The sequence below is a fragment of the Macrotis lagotis genome, chromosome 1 (genome assembly GCF_037893015.1).
Source record: "Macrotis lagotis isolate mMagLag1 chromosome 1, bilby.v1.9.chrom.fasta, whole genome shotgun sequence".
NCBI classification, from domain to species: Eukaryota; Metazoa; Chordata; class Mammalia; order Peramelemorphia; family Peramelidae; genus Macrotis; species Macrotis lagotis.
In genome coordinates, this window is record NC_133658.1 from 173372554 (window position 1) to 173390727 (window position 18174).

At 36.7% G+C, this 18174-nt stretch overlaps 1 protein-coding gene across 15 annotated transcripts in view; it reads left to right on the forward strand.

Annotated features, from left to right (window-relative positions):
• Window positions 1-18174, forward strand: part of KIF16B (kinesin family member 16B) — a 563734-nt gene that overhangs the window by 37900 nt on the left and 507660 nt on the right. For 14 of the 15 annotated variants that reach the window (XM_074209395.1, XM_074209396.1, XM_074209398.1 and 11 more), the window contains exons 2-5: window positions 5087-5156; window positions 9190-9303; window positions 11617-11733; window positions 17585-17682. In XM_074209395.1, the coding sequence (XP_074065496.1) occupies window positions 5087-5156; window positions 9190-9303; window positions 11617-11733; window positions 17585-17682 (399 nt within the window). Of the gene's footprint in view, window positions 1-2279; window positions 4846-5086; window positions 5157-9189; window positions 9304-11616; window positions 11734-17584; window positions 17683-18174 lie in introns of those variants that run through there. The other variant, XM_074209397.1, reaches the window with a different exon arrangement.

Here is an 18174-nt window from a genome sequence, read left to right on the forward strand (position 1 = left end):
TACTTCAGTTAAGTTGGCCTGCTTGTTCCTTCTCTCTTGACACCCCATCTCCTGCCTCTGCCTTGCAAAGACAATCCTTTCTGCCAGAAGTGTTCTCTTTCTCTTAATCTGCTCCCTTTAAAAGGGTACCTTTTCTGGTTCCTAAAACTAGTTGCTCCCAAACCCCATCCTTGTCTGTTGTAAACGAACACACGTATCCTGGATTTACTGGTGACTGTGGCTCCCTTTAGTGGAATTAAAGCATAGAAGCTCTTTGAGGTTAAAGGACTACAGTCTTGCTTTGGCTGTTGGGTCTCCCCTTGTCTGGAACATAGGTGAGGTTTAATGAATTCTGACGGATGGAGAAGGGAGATTTTCATTTTTTAGAGAGAATACTGAATACTTTTGTTAGACTAGAACTAAATGCTTTTGTCAGTTAAACTTTTTGAAGAATTTACAAAAGTACTTTTTTAGTTAATTGGATTAGTAATGAATTATTCCTCTTTTAGATTTTCCCCTCTCCTTCCAAAGACAGAAGAAACACATATAGAACCTACATTTATTTGTTTTCTGAGGGTGTATTCCAAATTTTTATAGATTTTTGATTTCTTGACATATCTAGAGTGTTCTCACTCAGAGTGTATTTCTTTTCTTAAAATTTTTTATTTATTTAAGGCAGTGGGGATAAATGACAGGTAATTCTTAAGTGTCTGAGGGTAGATTTGAACTCAGGTCCTCCTAACTCTCAGGCTGGTGCTCTATCTACTGTGCCACCTAAGCTGCTCCTTTCAAGATCTCTAACTCTGTGATTCTATCATCTGATTTTAGCCTTCTAGTTACTAGCAGTATTTATCTAAAGAGTCAGAGGAATTTAATTCTTTAAGAGACAGGAAAACAGACTAATTTTAACCATAGGCTATTATATTTTGTTTCTAAGGAAGTATTCCAATAATATTTTAGTATTTTTTTCCATTTAAGAAACATATAAATTCCAAATAATTAACTGATGTCAATACATTCCACATTTTTTTATCTGAGCTTTAAAAAATGATGATGTTATTTCTTGAGGAAAATAGGGTTAAATCACTTGCCGAGAATGTCTGAGCTGGATTTGAACTCAGAGAGATGTGTCTTCCTGACTCTGGGCCCTGTGCTCTATTGACTATGCCATCCAGATGCCCCTTGTTACGTTTATGGTGGGGCTGAGAGTAATTAATCATGATACTTTTCAGTTATTCTTTTACCTGGTGAAGTTTTTTTATCCAAAATGACAAGCCTCCCAGTCGCTGAATGCCTAAAAACAACAACAAAAACTGCTTTTGTGCTCTGCATATAATAAATGCACTTAGATGCCTATCTATCTGCCTGACTGTCTGTTTACCTGCCTACCTGCATATCTTAAGGTCCACTTGAGAAATGAGAAGATACGTTGAGTGGTGGAAAGATGGGAGTTTTGGGCTGTGAATTTCCTCTGTTTCAACCCTGGGGACTCCACATCACTCATTTGGGGCCAGTTTCCCTAGCTTTAAAATTAAAGACTTTGGAATAGATGATCTCTAAGTTTTCTTTCAGTTTTGCTCATTTTAAACAAACTTTTATAAGGCTTGTAGGTTTGTAATATATGCATCATCTTATCCTCATGCCTCTTACCCTATAGTGATACTGAGATTGCACCAAAAAGCTTTCATGGAACCCTCAGAAGGTAAACTTAGATACTTTTTGGATGATGAGAATGCTATGTACATCATTTTGTTCCTAAATAATTGTCATTTATTCTAATAGTTCTGCCTTTATTTTGAGAGATTTTGCAAGGCAAGGGGGTTAAGTGGCTTGCCCAAGCCACACCAGCTAGGTTATTATTAAGTGTCTGAGGCTGGATTTGAACTCAGGTACTCCTGACTCCAGGGCCGGTACTCTATCCACTGTGCTACCTAGCCACCCTGAAAATATTATTCTTAGATTTTTATAGTTTATTGTCTTATCCACGTGATTGTGTGCAACAATTTTATCTATGAAACTATAATTCTAGTAGGGACATAGAACTCTGGACCTAGAATCAGAAGGACCTGAAGCCTGCCTCAGACACTTTACTAGCTTTGTTATCCATTTAACCTTTTTTTGCTTCAGCTACTCTATTTTTAAAATCCTCATTTGTAATTTATAAAGTTATTTATAAATGAATAGTATCTACTACAAAAGATTGTTATAGGGATAAAATGAAATAGTATATGTAAAATACTTTGCAAAGATTAAAGCACTCTACAACTATTACTATTATTATTATTATTAAAGCAACATTTTATTCAGTTACAAAAAGCAATTATTTTGTCCACTTTTTCTTTATGGACATTGAACTTAAGTAAGTAGAAGGCTGTTGACCTATCCCAGGACTGTTTCTGTCTTTTAAACTATATACTGAATATGAGAACAGTAATAATAATAATAACAATAATATTAATGCTCCTTGACATCTCTGTAATGCTTAAAAGTTACTATTTTCTGCTTTTCTCTCATTTCAGCTTCCTGTTTTCATTCTAGCTCTCTCAAGTCATTTTAACATTTAGCTTTGACCCCAATAGACCATGAAAGGATGGAAAAACAATTTTATCCTTCCTCTGATTACATCTTCTTTCAGTTTCTGGTTATGATTTGGAAGCTAGACTAAGGAATAACTATCAAATATGAAGTATTAGAGGATTTAATTTTCATCATTTCTTTTATTGTTTGTAAGAGAGCACCTAGCTATTCTTGATGAGGTCAACTCATCAAGTCCGCATGAACTACATCCCAAGGAACTGAGAGAACTGGCAAATGTGATTATTGAACCATGGTCACTTCTCTCTGTGTGATTATGGAAAGTAGGAAAGGTTCTGTCAGACTGGAGAAGGAAAAATGATGTCCCAACTTTCAGACTGGGAAGAGATTATAATATTTTTATTTATAGAGTAGTGAATTTGGCTTTTCTAGCAAAAAATGTAAAATATAATTGAAATGATAGTTAAGGAAAATGTGGAAAAGGAAGAAATAATAGCAGAGAGGATGGCTTCATCAATATCTAGTCATGTTGTAATAATCTTGTTTCCATTTCTCAAAAGGGTTACTAGATTAGGAGATCATAGCAAATGAAAGGATGTAGTATACTCATAGTTTTGCAAAATAGTTGACAAAATCTCAAATGCTATTTTTGTACACCTGATGGAGAGATGTATGTTAGATAGTAGTATAAGAAGGTCATTTGGGAACCAACTGAATGACTTGATCAAGGAGAGTAGTCTTTAATAGGTTGATGCTATTTTGAAAGTGTTCCAAGGATTTGCACTTGGCTTTTTATTATTTTTATTGGAAATCTGGATAAAAGCATACCATGCTTTTCAAACAAAATTCTATAAGAGATAGCCAGTATACTGGATAATAAAGTCAGAGTCCAGAAAGGTATCAATGGAATAAAATACCAGGCCAAAGAAAATCGCATATTATAGGGATAAATGTAATAAAAATATACAGTCCAACATTTTGGTTATGGGAACAAGATAAAAGGGGGCATCTAGGTGGCACAGTGGATAGAGCACTGGCCCTGGAGTCAGGAGGACCTGAATTCAAATCTGGACTCAGGCACTTAAAAATTACCTAACTGAGTGGCCTTGGGCAAGCCACTTAACTCCATTGCCTTGCAAAAACCTTTAAAAAAAAGGGAGAAAAGAACAAGATAGGAAGAGAAGGAAATCAATGTTTATTAAGCACCTACTATATGTCCACTATATATGGAGCACTGGGCTAAATATACAAATAGTTCCTTTAATACTTACCATGACCCTGGGGAGGATTTTACAGTTTAGGAAGCTGTGGCAGATAGGGATGGAGTGACTTGACCGAGGTCACACTGCTAGTAAGTTTCTGAGACTGAATTTGAACTTGGGTTCAATGCTACATCACCGACCTGCTTCTAATGGGTTAAGAATGTGCCTCACCAGGAGTTATTCTGGAAAAGATCTGGGGAGTTTAATACGCTGAAAACTCAACATGGCCAAGAGGATGACACGGCAGCCCAAAAAACCTCATGTGATCCTAGTTCCATTGAGAGGATCAGAGTCAGGACTGGGACAGGGACAGTTCTGCCGGGCTCTGCCCTGGTCAGAATCCACAGAGAGTGTGGAACTTAGTTGGATGTGCCACATTTTAGGAAGGACAGGGATAATCTTGAAAAAGAAGAGGGCAACTGGGGTCCTGGTGAGCCTTGAGATGTGCCATACAGATAGGCAGCAGCTAAATAAAGTGCTTTTTAAAAGATTTGTAAAGTGCTTTATACATTATCTCAATGGAGCTTTACAACAACTTTGTAAGGAAGGTGGTATTATTACCTTCATTTTATAGATGAGGAAACTGATATGAAAAGTAAGGTAATTTTCCCAGGATCACAAAGCTAGTTAGTCTGAGATAGAATCTGAACTCAGGTCTTCCTGACTCCACATCTATAATTAAAGGAACCTGAAATGTTCAGTCTCAAGAAGAGAAGCTTTGAGTTTCATTTGTGGAGGACTCTTATGTGGAAGAGGCATTGGACTCTGTTTCAACGAGGAGTGCCAGGCAGGAACTCTGAATGGCAATTACTGTTTTAGACTGAATATTTAAAAAAACAAATCTTTAGATAGAGGTATTCAGAAAGGAATGGTTTGGCTGTCTCGGGGTATTGGTTACATCTCAAGCACAATTCATGAGACTAGCTTAGTGGAGATTCTTGTTCAGCTACCAATTAACCTACTGGAGGTGACCACTGAACTTCTTTCCATTTTGGAGATTCTTATTCTTGGGAGATAACCAGAGGACTGGCTATTGTGTCCAGAGAGCATGTTAGACAAATTTCCTAATGTAAGAGTCTTTTTGAACTTTTTTTGTTCAGCAATAGATCTTGAGAAATAGACTTGAGAGTCAGATCCAGATCCTGGATGTTAAAAGTTTACCCCTAGATTAGGAAAAATTGGTGTAATTATGAGTTTAAATGATTTTGTGAAATAACTTTACATGCTGATTTAAAAGTAAATAACATCTCTATCTGTCCCAAGTCTGTATAAAGTTCTTTATTAACATTGGATTGTATTTCTGTTTGCAGGGAAAAGGATTTGGAGGCCAAGTTTATTGTTCACATGGAAAAAAACAAAACAACAATCACAAATTTAAAGGCAAGTTGTTTGTTTCTTTTTTGACATCAGCATATTTTATTTTATTCTTGGGGAAAACTTATTTTTTCTGTTTTAAGTTTTAGAACTATTTCCTACCATTTCTCATCTCAGCTTTTCGTCTTCATTTCAACCATTTTATCTCAAGTCACTGTAACACCTTGCTTTGATCCAAACATACTGTGGGGGGGGGGGCGGAGAGAAAAGCAGTTTTGACCTTCTCTGACTTTGTTTACATCTTCTTTTACTTTCTGGTGTTGGTTTTGAAGCTTGGTAAATGAATAGGCACTCTTACCAGTATATATCACCATCTGAAAGTTAGCAGACCAAGCAGGCACTTGTATTATTTGTATGAAATGATGAGTCTTGACTGGTTTAGAATATCCCATAAACTGTACCTGTTTAGGAAAAAGGCATTACAAACAATTTTATTTTAGATCATGATATTTAGGCTATGGTTTAGTCAATTGGAAAAAGTTTAAAAATCTATCTTTTAAAAATGAAAGCCATTGAATTGTGACTTGCAGCTGAACTGTTCACCTAGCATTTAGGGAAATGTTCCAGGAAGAACAGAAAGCTTTGGATCTAATTTCAGCCTTTTTCTATTGTGACTTTGTAGATTTTGTGTTTATAAGGCTAGCCCTATTGGCAAACTGTGGTCTTTTTCTGGTCTTGATTGACTTCAGAGAAAGAAGTTCAGATTAGTTCACAGCTCAAGGGACAAAACACTTTGCATTTCAAAGTAGTATAGCCCTATTCCTTTAGCTTGGGAATGCTTTCATCTTCAAAGCTTTTGAACCATTTGATACCAGACCAACAAGTTTTGCTGTAATTGTATCCGAACAAGAGTTGTCCCTTTGTCCCTACCAGTTCCTTGGCCTAAAATGTCTTTCCTTTTACTCTTCTCCACCCTTTAGCCTTTTACTTATATAAATCATATTCATCATTAAAGCCCTAGTTCAAATCTCACATTTTCTCTGAAGTCCTCTTTGACAGCTCACAGCCATCTGTATCAACATATAGTAGTCAATGCCTGTATCATTTGTGATACAGCAGATGTGACTGTCACAATCCAGTGGGTAGATGAACCACCTCTCTCAGGGTTCTAGGGAATAATTCACCGGAGGAGAAATATACTTTACCTTATTTATCACTCTAACTTTTGGGCCCCAAATCTACTCCATCAACCACTTACAATAATGAAACTTTTTCTCCATGGGTATTAATATTCCTAGTGCATTTGCATCAGTAGTAAAGTATAGCACAGTAATGTTTAAACCTGTATTATAGTCTCCTAGTGCATTGTATCAATGGTGAAGAGTAGGCACACACTTCAAGAATCAGTTAGGGAAGCCCATGTTCTTAGACTAATTGTTTTATCATTGAATAACTCACCGTGAAGCTGCATTGCCAATCAAAATGGAGCTCTGAGCCTCATAACCCACCAGGGCAAAGACCCCTCTCTGGTTTTCCCTCTCAAGCCAGAGATGACAGCAGAGAACTGTGGACCTTTATGAGGAGCTTCACTATTCTCCTGCTCGCTAGGTGCTGCTCAAGGGCAGTAGCTGTTGGTGGATTCTTGGGCAATGATATTATCTCTCTCTGACCAGTCAGGTGCCACGTAGCTGACTCCTTAACAGCTGATTGCTCCCTAATGGCCACAGATGTACCAGCTTTTTAGTCTTGAGTCCGGAACATCCAGATCAGCCAGATCCACTGCAGAGTCAGATACTTCATAGCTATGTAAACCTTAACCTTTATTTGCTTTAGTTTCTCAGTTGTAAAGTGGGAATAATAATAGCACCTGTCTCCCAGGTTGTTTTGGGATCAGTTATTGGTTTTTTTGGCAGTGCTTATAAAAAAGTGATTAGCATAATGTCTGGCCCCCACACAGTAGGTGCTTCATAAAGAAGCTTCCTTCTTTCCTTTTCCCTTTCCACCTTCTGTATCCTCGCTTCTCCTCATGTTTCTACATCATGTTCTTTTATGAACTGGTTCCTACGTCCTTTATTGGCTTAAATGAACCCCTTCTGATGTCCACTCACCTTTTACTTAGAAATTTCATAGCTCTCCAAATATCCTCTGTCAAGTTGATAGTCCTTTAAAAATCATACTGGTTTCCAAATGTTGATATAATTTTACATTATTGGTTTTACCTTCAGTGTTTATAAGGATGAAAGAAGGAAATTAACACTTATTGAATACTATTTGCCTGCACAAATGTTATCTCAATTGATCCTTGCAAATGGAGGTAGGTGCTATTGGTATTCCTATTTTACTTGATGGGGAAACTGAGGCAAACAAATCATGGAACTTGCCCAGGGTCACAGAGGTAGTTTTCTTGGCACTGGGCCCAAATTTTTTCCACCATATCACTGAGGTGTCTTCAAAGTATTCTACATAGTCCTTCATCTCTGATTTTCTTGAAACTTTTTTATACATGTGTTTCTCTACTGTTAAAAAATGATATTTCTTTGTCTTTTTTAACATTGAATTTTTCCCAAAGGAGAAAACTTTCTACGTTGTTCACAAAAGTATTTGAGTGTTTTAATTTTATATTATAGATCTTTTTCTGGCCCAAACTATCAAAATCCTATCTGAAAGTGATTTCTACATATGCTCTATTGTCTTTTATAGAAATAGTTCACGCATTCAGTTTAGCACATGAGACCATAAGAGCATAACTCTTGGACTGGAAGGACCCTCATAGATCAACTAGTCTAATCTATTGATTTTCCAAATGAAGAAATTGAGGCCCAGGAAGTTGCCCCAGGTTATTGAACTAATAGCTGTTAAGGCCACATTTGAATTGGAGTCATCTGACAAGTCATTGGTCAGGATTACATTTTCTTATAGGCCAATTAAAATTGTCAGCATCAGTTGTAGGGAACCAAGTCTTATACCTTTCTATCCTTCATAACACTTAGCATAATGCCTAAATAAAGGTGAATGTTGAATATCTACATAAATTAGTGTATATTCATTATTTGAGAGGGACCGAAACTCTTAAGATATTTCAGGTCTAAAAAAGTCTCCCAAATAGTTCTGTTTTACACCTTTTCTTTCTTAAATTACCTCTTTTATTGATTACCAAGGATGTCAAGATTCTTAATACTTTTATAGTTTTCTCCCTCCAAAAATGTGTAGGAAAATATAGTGTTTATTCTGTAAGAATTTATTAAATGCCTTTTATGAATACTATAGGTGGCAGATCGATTGGAGAATACAAAGATATATGAGACATAATCCCATCCTTATGAAATTTATATTTAATAGAGATAACAATATAATGGAAATTTTGGCAAGTGTTGTTTGATTTAATACAAACAAAATGCTATAGTTGTGGAGAGGTGAAAATGATTACTTCTGGTTGGGGAAATTAGGAATGTTCATGGGATACAAATTCTTAAGCCCGACTGGGACATTGTAACACATCTAGCCCAGTCTCTTCTTTTGATGGATGAGGAACCCCCAGAAATTAAAGAATTTGTCCAAAATCACACTCGCAAAACTGGAATTTGAGCCTAGGTCTTTGATTCTAAATCTCCCCACCTCCCCTACTTACTTCTAAGGCTTCGTAAGGGCAGTAACATTTGGCTGGGGTGTTAGAATCAGGACATTTTTAGCAATGGAAGATATCTTAGAAATCATCTAGGCCCTGAAATAATGGTAATACTATGACAAGTAGATATGGAGGGTGGTATGTATTCAAAGTAGTGGGCTGAACATAAGAAAAGATGTGGGAAGGAAAAAGTAGAAGTTCTGTTTGGGCAGCTGTGGGAAAATCTAACTTGCCTAGAGCATCGTTTTTGTGTAGGGGCATAGTCAAAAATGAGTCTGGAGATGTAAATTCAGGCAGGATTATATGTAGTAATGGATTCCAGGGCAGAGTTAAGAATTCTTTAGAAAATGGCAACCAAAAGAGGTTTTTGAGTAGAAAAGTAGTTACTTGTACAAGGTTGTTCTTATTTTTGGAGTGCTTTCACATATCAAATGGCAAACATTTATTATTATTTTCATTTTTTTCCCTTTCTAGATTCCAGAGGGAGGGACTGGAGATACTGGAAGAGAACGTACCAAAACATTTACCTATGACTTTTCTTTTTGTTCTGCTGATTGTAAAAGTCCAAATTATGTTTCTCAAGAAATGGTATGATTTCTAAAATCTCAGCGTGTTTATTTTCATGTTGCACAAATTATTTTTACATTGTCAATCTTCTTCCTAAAATTTTTTTTTACTAATTTATATACATGAGTATACAAAAAAAATCTATTATTTCTTCAGTGTCGGGGAATTCCCTGTGTGGAAACTATCTCCAATCTGATGATGACTTAATAGCAAAGTTTTAGGGAGTTATCCAATGCACAGAGGAATGAACTGATTTTTTTTCCCCTGCCATCACAAAGCTAGGAGTAGTTGAGGCATGGGTTATGGAACACAGGCTAGTCCTCTAGCCACTAATCATGGTACTTCACAAACCTAACAGTTCTTATTGAGGCAGCTGGTCAATGTAATGTTTTTTGACAGCTGTATTTATTCACAAGATGCCGTGAGTCTACAACTCCCTCATATCTCTTACCATCTGAGTGACCAGAAGGTGGTCTTTTAATTTTTGTCAGCCTTCATTTCCTCATGTGTAAAATGAGGATACTAATAGCAGCTCTCTCCCAGTGTCGTTGTGAAGAACAGATGATAGGATTTGAAGCACATGCACACCTTAGAAGCACAATGTAGTAAATACGAGTATTTATTTATTATTGATGTGCTGATAATTTTGTGCTGTGATCAGGTCTCATCAGTTTTTTAAAATTGGTTTTCAGCTTAACATTGTGAAAATACTAAGGGAATGGAGGCTTCTCAGTGGACAGCTAGGCAGAAGCACAGTATTCTTGTAAAGAATAGGTCTTGTTCTTGGCTTTTGGATTCAATTCAGATTTTCATGAACCTTTCAGCTCCCATATTTGAGACAGATACTGATACATGTGATGCCGTACAACCAATCAACAAATATTTATTAAGTGACTACTGCATGCAAGGCATGGCGCTTCTAGTCCTGGGTCCTTTGCTAATGTCTGTGTAATGTGGGAAAAATTACTTCATCTCTCTCTGCTTCAATAATATTCATTGGTGGGACCAGGGCTCCCAGGCAGAAATGGCAAAAAAAAAAAAAAAATACTCATGCCCTTTTTTGCAAAGCAGAGGTTTAAAAAACAAGAATGTCCGATTGTTTTGGACATGTTTTTCCTCCATCGATAGAAGTAGAGTAAGATTAAGGAAAGGGGCATTGTGCTTTGAGAGTAAGTAATACCTAATGGAGAATAGGCCAGATTTGGAGTCATTCTCTGATACATTTAGGCTATATGATCATGAGCAAGGGTTTTCAGGGTCTCCTGGTGTTTTAAGGCTTTAAATTACAGAGATGGGTGATACACCAAGAGCTCCCTAAAATAATTACATTCCAACCAGAGAAAAATCCATAGAAGGAGGACTAGATGACCTTCAGACTTCTTTTCCACAGAAAGACTCCATGATTCTAACAAAGAGTATCAGTTGATGCTTGGGAGATATTTTCACCCATAAGCAGTTTTTAGTAAATTTTGACCAGAGCTATTCTGTATTTGTTCTTTTGATTAGATTTGTTTTCTTGATGCATCAAAACATGGTAAAAGAAATTTGTTACCTTTGAAATTTCCAAAAGATTGATTCCTATTCCCTCCTGTATCTTCCCCCTCCTCCTCCAACCATCCTTACAGTTGTCCCCTGATAGTTCTATTCAGTCACTTTGTTTTGGAAGCCCAGTCTTCTGCCTTTTCATTGTAGAATCCTGAGTTCTAAAACCCTGAACTCTTAAAGTAGTTGAGAGTCCTTATACCCCTGGGGTGTTTTACCTTAGTCTTAAGTCCAAATGAGCAGGTGTTCTTATTTTGTAGCACAGCTTGATATTTTGAAATATCTTAGAATCATTTTTGTCTTCAATTTGGGCTAATGGAGTCAATTGCCCTTGGCCTTGCTAGACCTATGCGACTTGGATGTCTACTAAAACAGCTGCAACCTTAGGTTACCCTGTGGAATCTGTGAACTAGTCATCAAAGCATCACTCATGCATAACCAATCAATAAACTCAGTGATAAATTTGAGAGATAATTGATTCCTTTTTATAGATAGATAACTGAACCATTCAGTGATAGGATGCCATACCTTCAGACTTTCAATAGTTAGAGAAAGTTATAAAAAAATGAAATTTAAAAAATTACATCAATCTGACATTGTAAATTGCTTTACTTTAAAATACTCCTTTACATGTCAGGAATTCTTAAAACTGCTTTAATATAAACACTTATTTTTGATCAAATTTAGGGATATAGTTTTGTCATTATCTGTACTATCATGGTTTGTAGTTATTCAAAAGTATTAGATGTGTTTTTGTGATTTGTAATGATTGTGCTTTTTTCTTTTTCTCAGGTTTTCACAAATCTTGGTACTGATGTCTTACAATCTGCATTTGAAGGTTATAATGCTTGTGTCTTTGCCTATGGGCAGACTGGATCAGGGAAGTCTTACACTATGATGGGAAATACTGTACGTTATTTATGTTGTGTGGAAAGAAAATTTATTTATAATTACTTCCCTCTAAGAACTGATATTCTCTTTTGTTTTATCTCCTTGATCTGCACTAATTTGGTTTTTATGTTATAATTATTCTGTAGTAATAGGATAAGACCAAATAATAAGTTGGACTAAATTTCCTTAGAGAGATGTTAAATTAGAAATAGTTTTAAGTGCATAAATATGAATAATGGATGCAAGTCCTAGCCTATTTTCTTTTTTAAAAAGTCTTTAATCTTATCAGAAAAGTACTCTGGTCTTAAAAGTAATTTATGTTGTTCTTTTGCCAACAGTTTTAAATAAAATCTATTTAACTTTGTACTTTTAAAAACATTTTTACATTTTTCCAATTATATAAATCCAGGAAATCTATTTGATAAAATTTCTAGTGAGGCTGGACCACAGAGATTAATAGAAAGTAATAATGAATTGACTCCAAAGACATAGAGATAGAAAAAAATTAGATAAAATGTTATATATGTCTCTATATACATTACTGTTAAAAGACTATTATAAGTAAACAATGCATTTTCATTCCTATATCTGTTCCAGATTTACAGGTTGTTTGCATTCTTTAATTTCTAAAGCTCATATTGGAGATTACTGACAGTTATTGCAAATGTATTGGGGAAAAGCTATGTAAAATATAAAGTGTGAAAGCATGGAATGGATTAAGGGACTCTCATTGTTATAAACATCCTCAGGAGTCTAAAATAGGGTTACTATTAAGTGTTTAAAATATAAATACTGAACTTGATAAATCTCCATTTGATTTTTCCTACTCTATTCTCCTGAGTCATTGAGGAAGTTGCATCCCTTACTCATGGGACTCCCCGACCTGGAATCCTGGCCTCTCCTCCTCTGTTCAATTGGACTAGGTGCTCTCTAAGGTCCCTTCCAATTGTACCAGTCATTTTAGGAATTGGAAGTCAATTTTAGGAGCTGTCTAAATTATGAAAGTGAGTTGATTTGTGACAAAGCTCCTGGGGAACAACAGAATAAAGATTTTTAAGCTTTAATATTTAAAACTCTAGGGGGCAGCTAGGTGGCATAGTGGATAGAGCACTGACCCTGAAGTCAGGAGGACCTGAGTTCCAATGTGACCTCAGACCCTTCATACTCAATTGTGTGACCTTGGGCAGGTCACTTAACCCAATAGCCTTGCAAAAACAAAAATAAAAACAAAAACTCTATAAAAGTGGTATTTGCATAAGGATTCCTATAAAACTAGGTTAGACATTTATAAAGTAGTCTATGTATAGCAAGATTTTATTTGAGATTAGGAATTATTTGGAATTTGGAATTAGAATTAAAAAAATGTATTCTTGTCAGTGAGAAAAAGTTTTTATGAGAATGTCTCAGTTTCTTTTACTGTAAAGTGAGGCCTGGACTCAGTGTGTGTGTGTGTGTGTGTGTGGGGTTACTTTCTCCTCTTGCCCCCTGTGTGGCCCATGGGTCTTTTTTACTGCATTGAATGCCTTGGTAATCTCATTCATTTTCACAATTTCAGTTATCAGCTAGGCAGATGACTCCCAAGTCTTTATATTCTTAGCTGTTCTCTCCCCTAAATTCCATTCTCACATTTCCAGTTTGCCTGTTGGAGATTTCCAGCCCCATGTCTCTCTCCTGTTCTTCATCCTCACCCTCCACTCCCCATCCTTTGGCCCTCCTTCTACCTTCCCTATTTCTGCTGAAGGTACTAGCCCATCTAAGAAGTCATGGGGACTAACTTCAGAGTGAGCTTAAATCTTCCTTGTCCTCTGCCAGTTGATTTCCAGATGTCATTGATCCAAACTCCACTCTAATTCTCTAGTCTCTTCCTCTCTGGTGACACTGCCTTCATCTTTGGCAGATCTTCATTGTCTCTTGTCCTGTGTTGTTGTGATTCACTTATTTTTGTCTTCAGTCTCTCTCCTTTCTTCTCTTTCATACAGTGACCAGAATAATCTTAATAACTAGAGGTCTGAGCATGTTATTCTTCTGACCAAAACCCCTCAGTGGCTGATTACAGACTTTTTAACCTAGAATTTCAGATGCCCTCCAGCTTACTTTTCTAGACTTATTTTTCTCTATGCTTCTTAATATGCTCTATCAGATGTTCTCATTCTTGTCCTGCATACTCATGTATGTAGCCTGAGTTCCAGCTGTGCTTTCTCCCCATCTCTGCCTGTTGAAATTCTTTTCTTCCTTAAAAGTCCAGCTCAGGTGCCACCTTATCCATGAAGGGCTTCCTGTTGCACACAGCTGAAAATGATTTCTCTTTCTTTTTTTTGTAGCACTGTTTAGATTTACAATTTTTCAGCTTATCACAGTCTTCCTTCCATTTTAATAATTCATAAAGTTTTGTCAAGATTACTTGTTAAAAAATAAGTTTGTAAAGTAAAAGATTTACAAGCAGTCTTTTTTTCAGAAATCCGGAAGGTGACTGTATACACATGAATATCACCAGATGACAGTAGAGAAATCTGATTATATACTTTGTAGTCAAAAGTAGAGAAGCTCTGTACAGCCAGTTAAACAAGACTTGGAACTGACTGGCCCAGATCATGAGCTTCTTATTGCAAAAATAAGACTTCTATCGAAGAAAATAGGAAAAGCCATCAGACTGTATAAGTTTGACCTAAAAAGCATCAGTTATGAATATGAGATGGAGGTGATGAATAGATTTAAGTGACTGAGTCGGGTAAATAAAGTGTCTGAAAGAACTGTGGACAGAGGTTAACAATATTGAATAGGAGGCAGCAACCAAAAAACATGCCCCAAAGAAAAAGAGCAAGAAACCAAAATATAATTAAATAAATAAACAAGTGGTAGAGGATAAAAAAAAGAAACCAAAATAACTGATGATGAGGCTTTACAAATAGCTAAGGAAAGAAGGGGAAAGCAAAAGGCAAAGAAAGAAGCAAAAGATATATTGCAATGGATTTATAATTCTACAAAATAGCAAGGAGAGATGGGAAGATTTTCTTAAATTAGTAATGCAAAGAAGAAAATAATAAAATGGGGAAGACAAAAACATCTTTTCAAGACAAATAGAGATATCAAGGGAATGTTTCATCTATAAAGGGGCATAATAAGATAAAAATGGTAGGGACATAACACAAACAGAAGAGATTAAGAAGAGGTGGCAAGAGTATGCAGTAGAACTGTACAAGAAAGAGTGTGGTTCCTGAGCTAAAGCTCTGGAGACTGAAGTCAAGTGGGCCTTAGGAAGCATTGCTAGTAGTAAGGAGAGTCAGAGTGATAGAATTCCTGCTGAGCTATAAGGTGACACTGTTAAAGTGCTTCACTCAATATGCCAGCAGATTTGGAAAACTTAGTAATGGTTACTGTCCTGGAAAAACTCAGTTTACATCTTGGGCCTAAAGAAGTGCAGTGCCAAGGTATGTTCAAATTACTGAATAGTTTCCCTCATTTCACATGCCAGCAAAGTTCTGTTGAAGATTCTGCAATCTAGACTTTAGCAGCAAGGGAACAAGAGTTACCACCAGAGCTGGATGGGTTTTGAAGTGGCAGAGGAACTGGAGATCAAATTCTGAACATTCAATGGGTTATGGAGAAAGCAAAAACGTAGACTTGGGCTTCTGTGTGTGTGGATGACAACAAAATGTGAAAAATCCTCAAAGAGATAGGACCATCTCCCTTGTCTCCTGAGGTATTCGGGGCAAGAAGAAACTTAAGTGAATTTGGAATGACTGATTGGTTTAAGATTGGAAAAAGTAGTATGGCAAGGCCCTTCTATGGTTACCTCACTCACTTAACTCCTATTCAGAATGCATTCGGCAAAATGCCAAGGTGGATAAATTGAGAGTTGGAAGTAAGGTTTCTGGAAGAAGCATCAACACTCTCATATAATACACACACACACACACACACACACGATGCCACTCTGATGTCAGACAGGGAAAGAGGAATTAAGAAGCCTCTTTATGAGGGTGAAAGAAGAAACTGTAAAACTGTCTTAGAGTTTAACATATGGAACATAAAAAACAAACAGATCTTGGCAAGTGATCCCATAACTTCCTGGCAAGTAGAGGGAGAAGAAATGGAAACTGTCAGATTTTATATTTTTGGATTCAAAGATCACCACAGTTGGCCACCGTAACCATGAAAGAAAAGACTCTTGGTCCTTGGAAGGAAAACTATGTTGTTGTTGGGTTTTTGTTGTTTTTTTTGTTTGTTTTTTTTTTTGTTTGTTTACTTGTGCTTTGTTCTTGAAGAGGATCTTCATGTGCAAGAGAACTGGATTTAAGTGAAGCAGGATTGTGCAAAGTCACCAGCCTCACTGTCTCCTCCAGAGCCATGGGGGTCCAGTGGCTAGATATAGGTCTCACAGGTGAGATCTGTGATCTCATTGATAGAGGGCATTCCTTCCACCTGTGAGAATCATAGTCCATGCGAGGTGGCTCTTCTCTTCCAAGAAGCTTCTTACAGCACCTCCAGCCAGGGCTCTGGGAGTTTCCTTCCAAGCTACGTCTTATACTACTGCCCACCTTTTAGCCATCATCCTCATCCCTCTCTTCCTCCTCTCCCTCTTTCCACTGGAATGTTGAACTTCCCGCGAAACCCAGCTCCCTATTTATGTGCGCCCTTCCCTCTTAGCCTGAAAGCTCTTGGGAGAAGGGACTGCCTGAATTTCTTACATTGCTCTCTACATTTTAATATAATGCCTGAAATCTAGTAAGTGCCTAATAAATACTTTATTATAAATATCATCTTATTCCCTAGACATCTCAAAGATACCAGGGAAGCACAATGGCTCCATTTCCATAATTCATCTCACCCTCCTCTCACATTTTTTAAAAAGGTAGGCCTAGATTAATTTTGCAGTGCTTCTGCATAATGTGTTGCAGTGGCGCACACCTGCCATGCTCCAATGCCTTCTGGGTAATTCACTTGAATTTTTTGGAGAATATAGTATTCCTTCGAAAGCTATGGCAAATCTGGACAGCAAACCAAAAAGCAGACATCACCTGATGATGGGTCCATGTAGCTGAAACTGTGGCTGTGAGAGTTGGATTATTAGGAAAAAAGAGTTCTGCATAATCGAAGCTTTCAAATTGTGGTGGTAGAGAAGACTTTTGAGACTCCCTTGGATCAAATCAGTCAATAAGTGAAATTAATTCAGGAAGTTAATTCAGGAAGTTAAAATGCTGAAGCTGAAACTTAAATACTTTGGCCACATCATGAGAAGACAGGACTCATTGGAACCCAATGTTGGGAAAGGTAGAAAGATGAAAGGAGATATGGCAGAGGATGAGATAGATAGATGGCATCATGGAAATAAGAAGCATGTACTTGGACAGACTTTGAAAGAAAGTAGAGTATGGAAGGGCCTGGCCTTCTATGACCCATGAAGTCACAAAGAGTCAGATATGATTGAATGAGCTACAATCTTGCATCGTACTTATTTGTGTACCTATCTTATTTTCCATATTTATTTGTAAACTCCCTGAGTGGTGGGAGTATGTTGTTTTTCATTCTTATTATATACTAGACCTTGTACTTTTTACATATCTAGTGCTTAATAGTATAATTGAATAAAATATTCATAGTCTAGCATTGAATCCATTAATAGAAGATAGAATTTGAGCCAGTAGGGACCTATGAGATCATCCAGTAAAATTCATTTTATAAAAGAGGAATCTGAGGCCCATAAAGACTAAATACATTTCCTGGAGTAAATTAACCATTAAAATTGGAACTATAACCCATGAACTCATAACTAGTTGTGGAACCTAAAGTTTTCTTTTTTCCTGCCTATTCAGTTGACATTTGTTGTGTTGCAAGAAATTACTTTATCAGTTCTTGCTTCTTATTACAGGGTGATTCTGGCTTAATACCTCGAATTTGTGAAGGTTTGTTCAGTCGTATAAATGAAACTACAAAATGGGACGAAGCATCATTTCGAACTGAAGTCAGGTGGGTTTTCTTTAGATTGGTGATCCCTTTCTTAGCAGGTCCACTTTCATCCATCTCTTATAAATATATTCACCTGGGAAAGGTTTTTGATTACAGGGTCTTTTGTTGCCACTTGGCTACTGTCTCTCCCCTTCCTAAGATACTGCAGTCCTGGCTCAGGTTGAGACTTCAGTGGTAGTCATAGAAAATGGGAAGAAGGCAGAAAGAAGTAGTAAGCATTCTCTCTCAAATAGTCTCTTTCTCTTTCCTTTCCTCTAACATTTTCCTCCTTGACATTTGTCTAGCCCAGACCAGATGAGCCTACCTCTTCATTTCCTGCTCTAGAGAGAACCTATCCTATTTTTATTTTCCAGCTTCTTAGAAGGAAGCATCCAGGTTAGTCTTAATTTATCTGAAATTTAGATGCATTTTACATATAGACACCTAGAAACATGAATGAGTGACTTCATCTTTTCCTAACAGTCCAAGTTTAAAAAAAAGAAAGAAATGGGA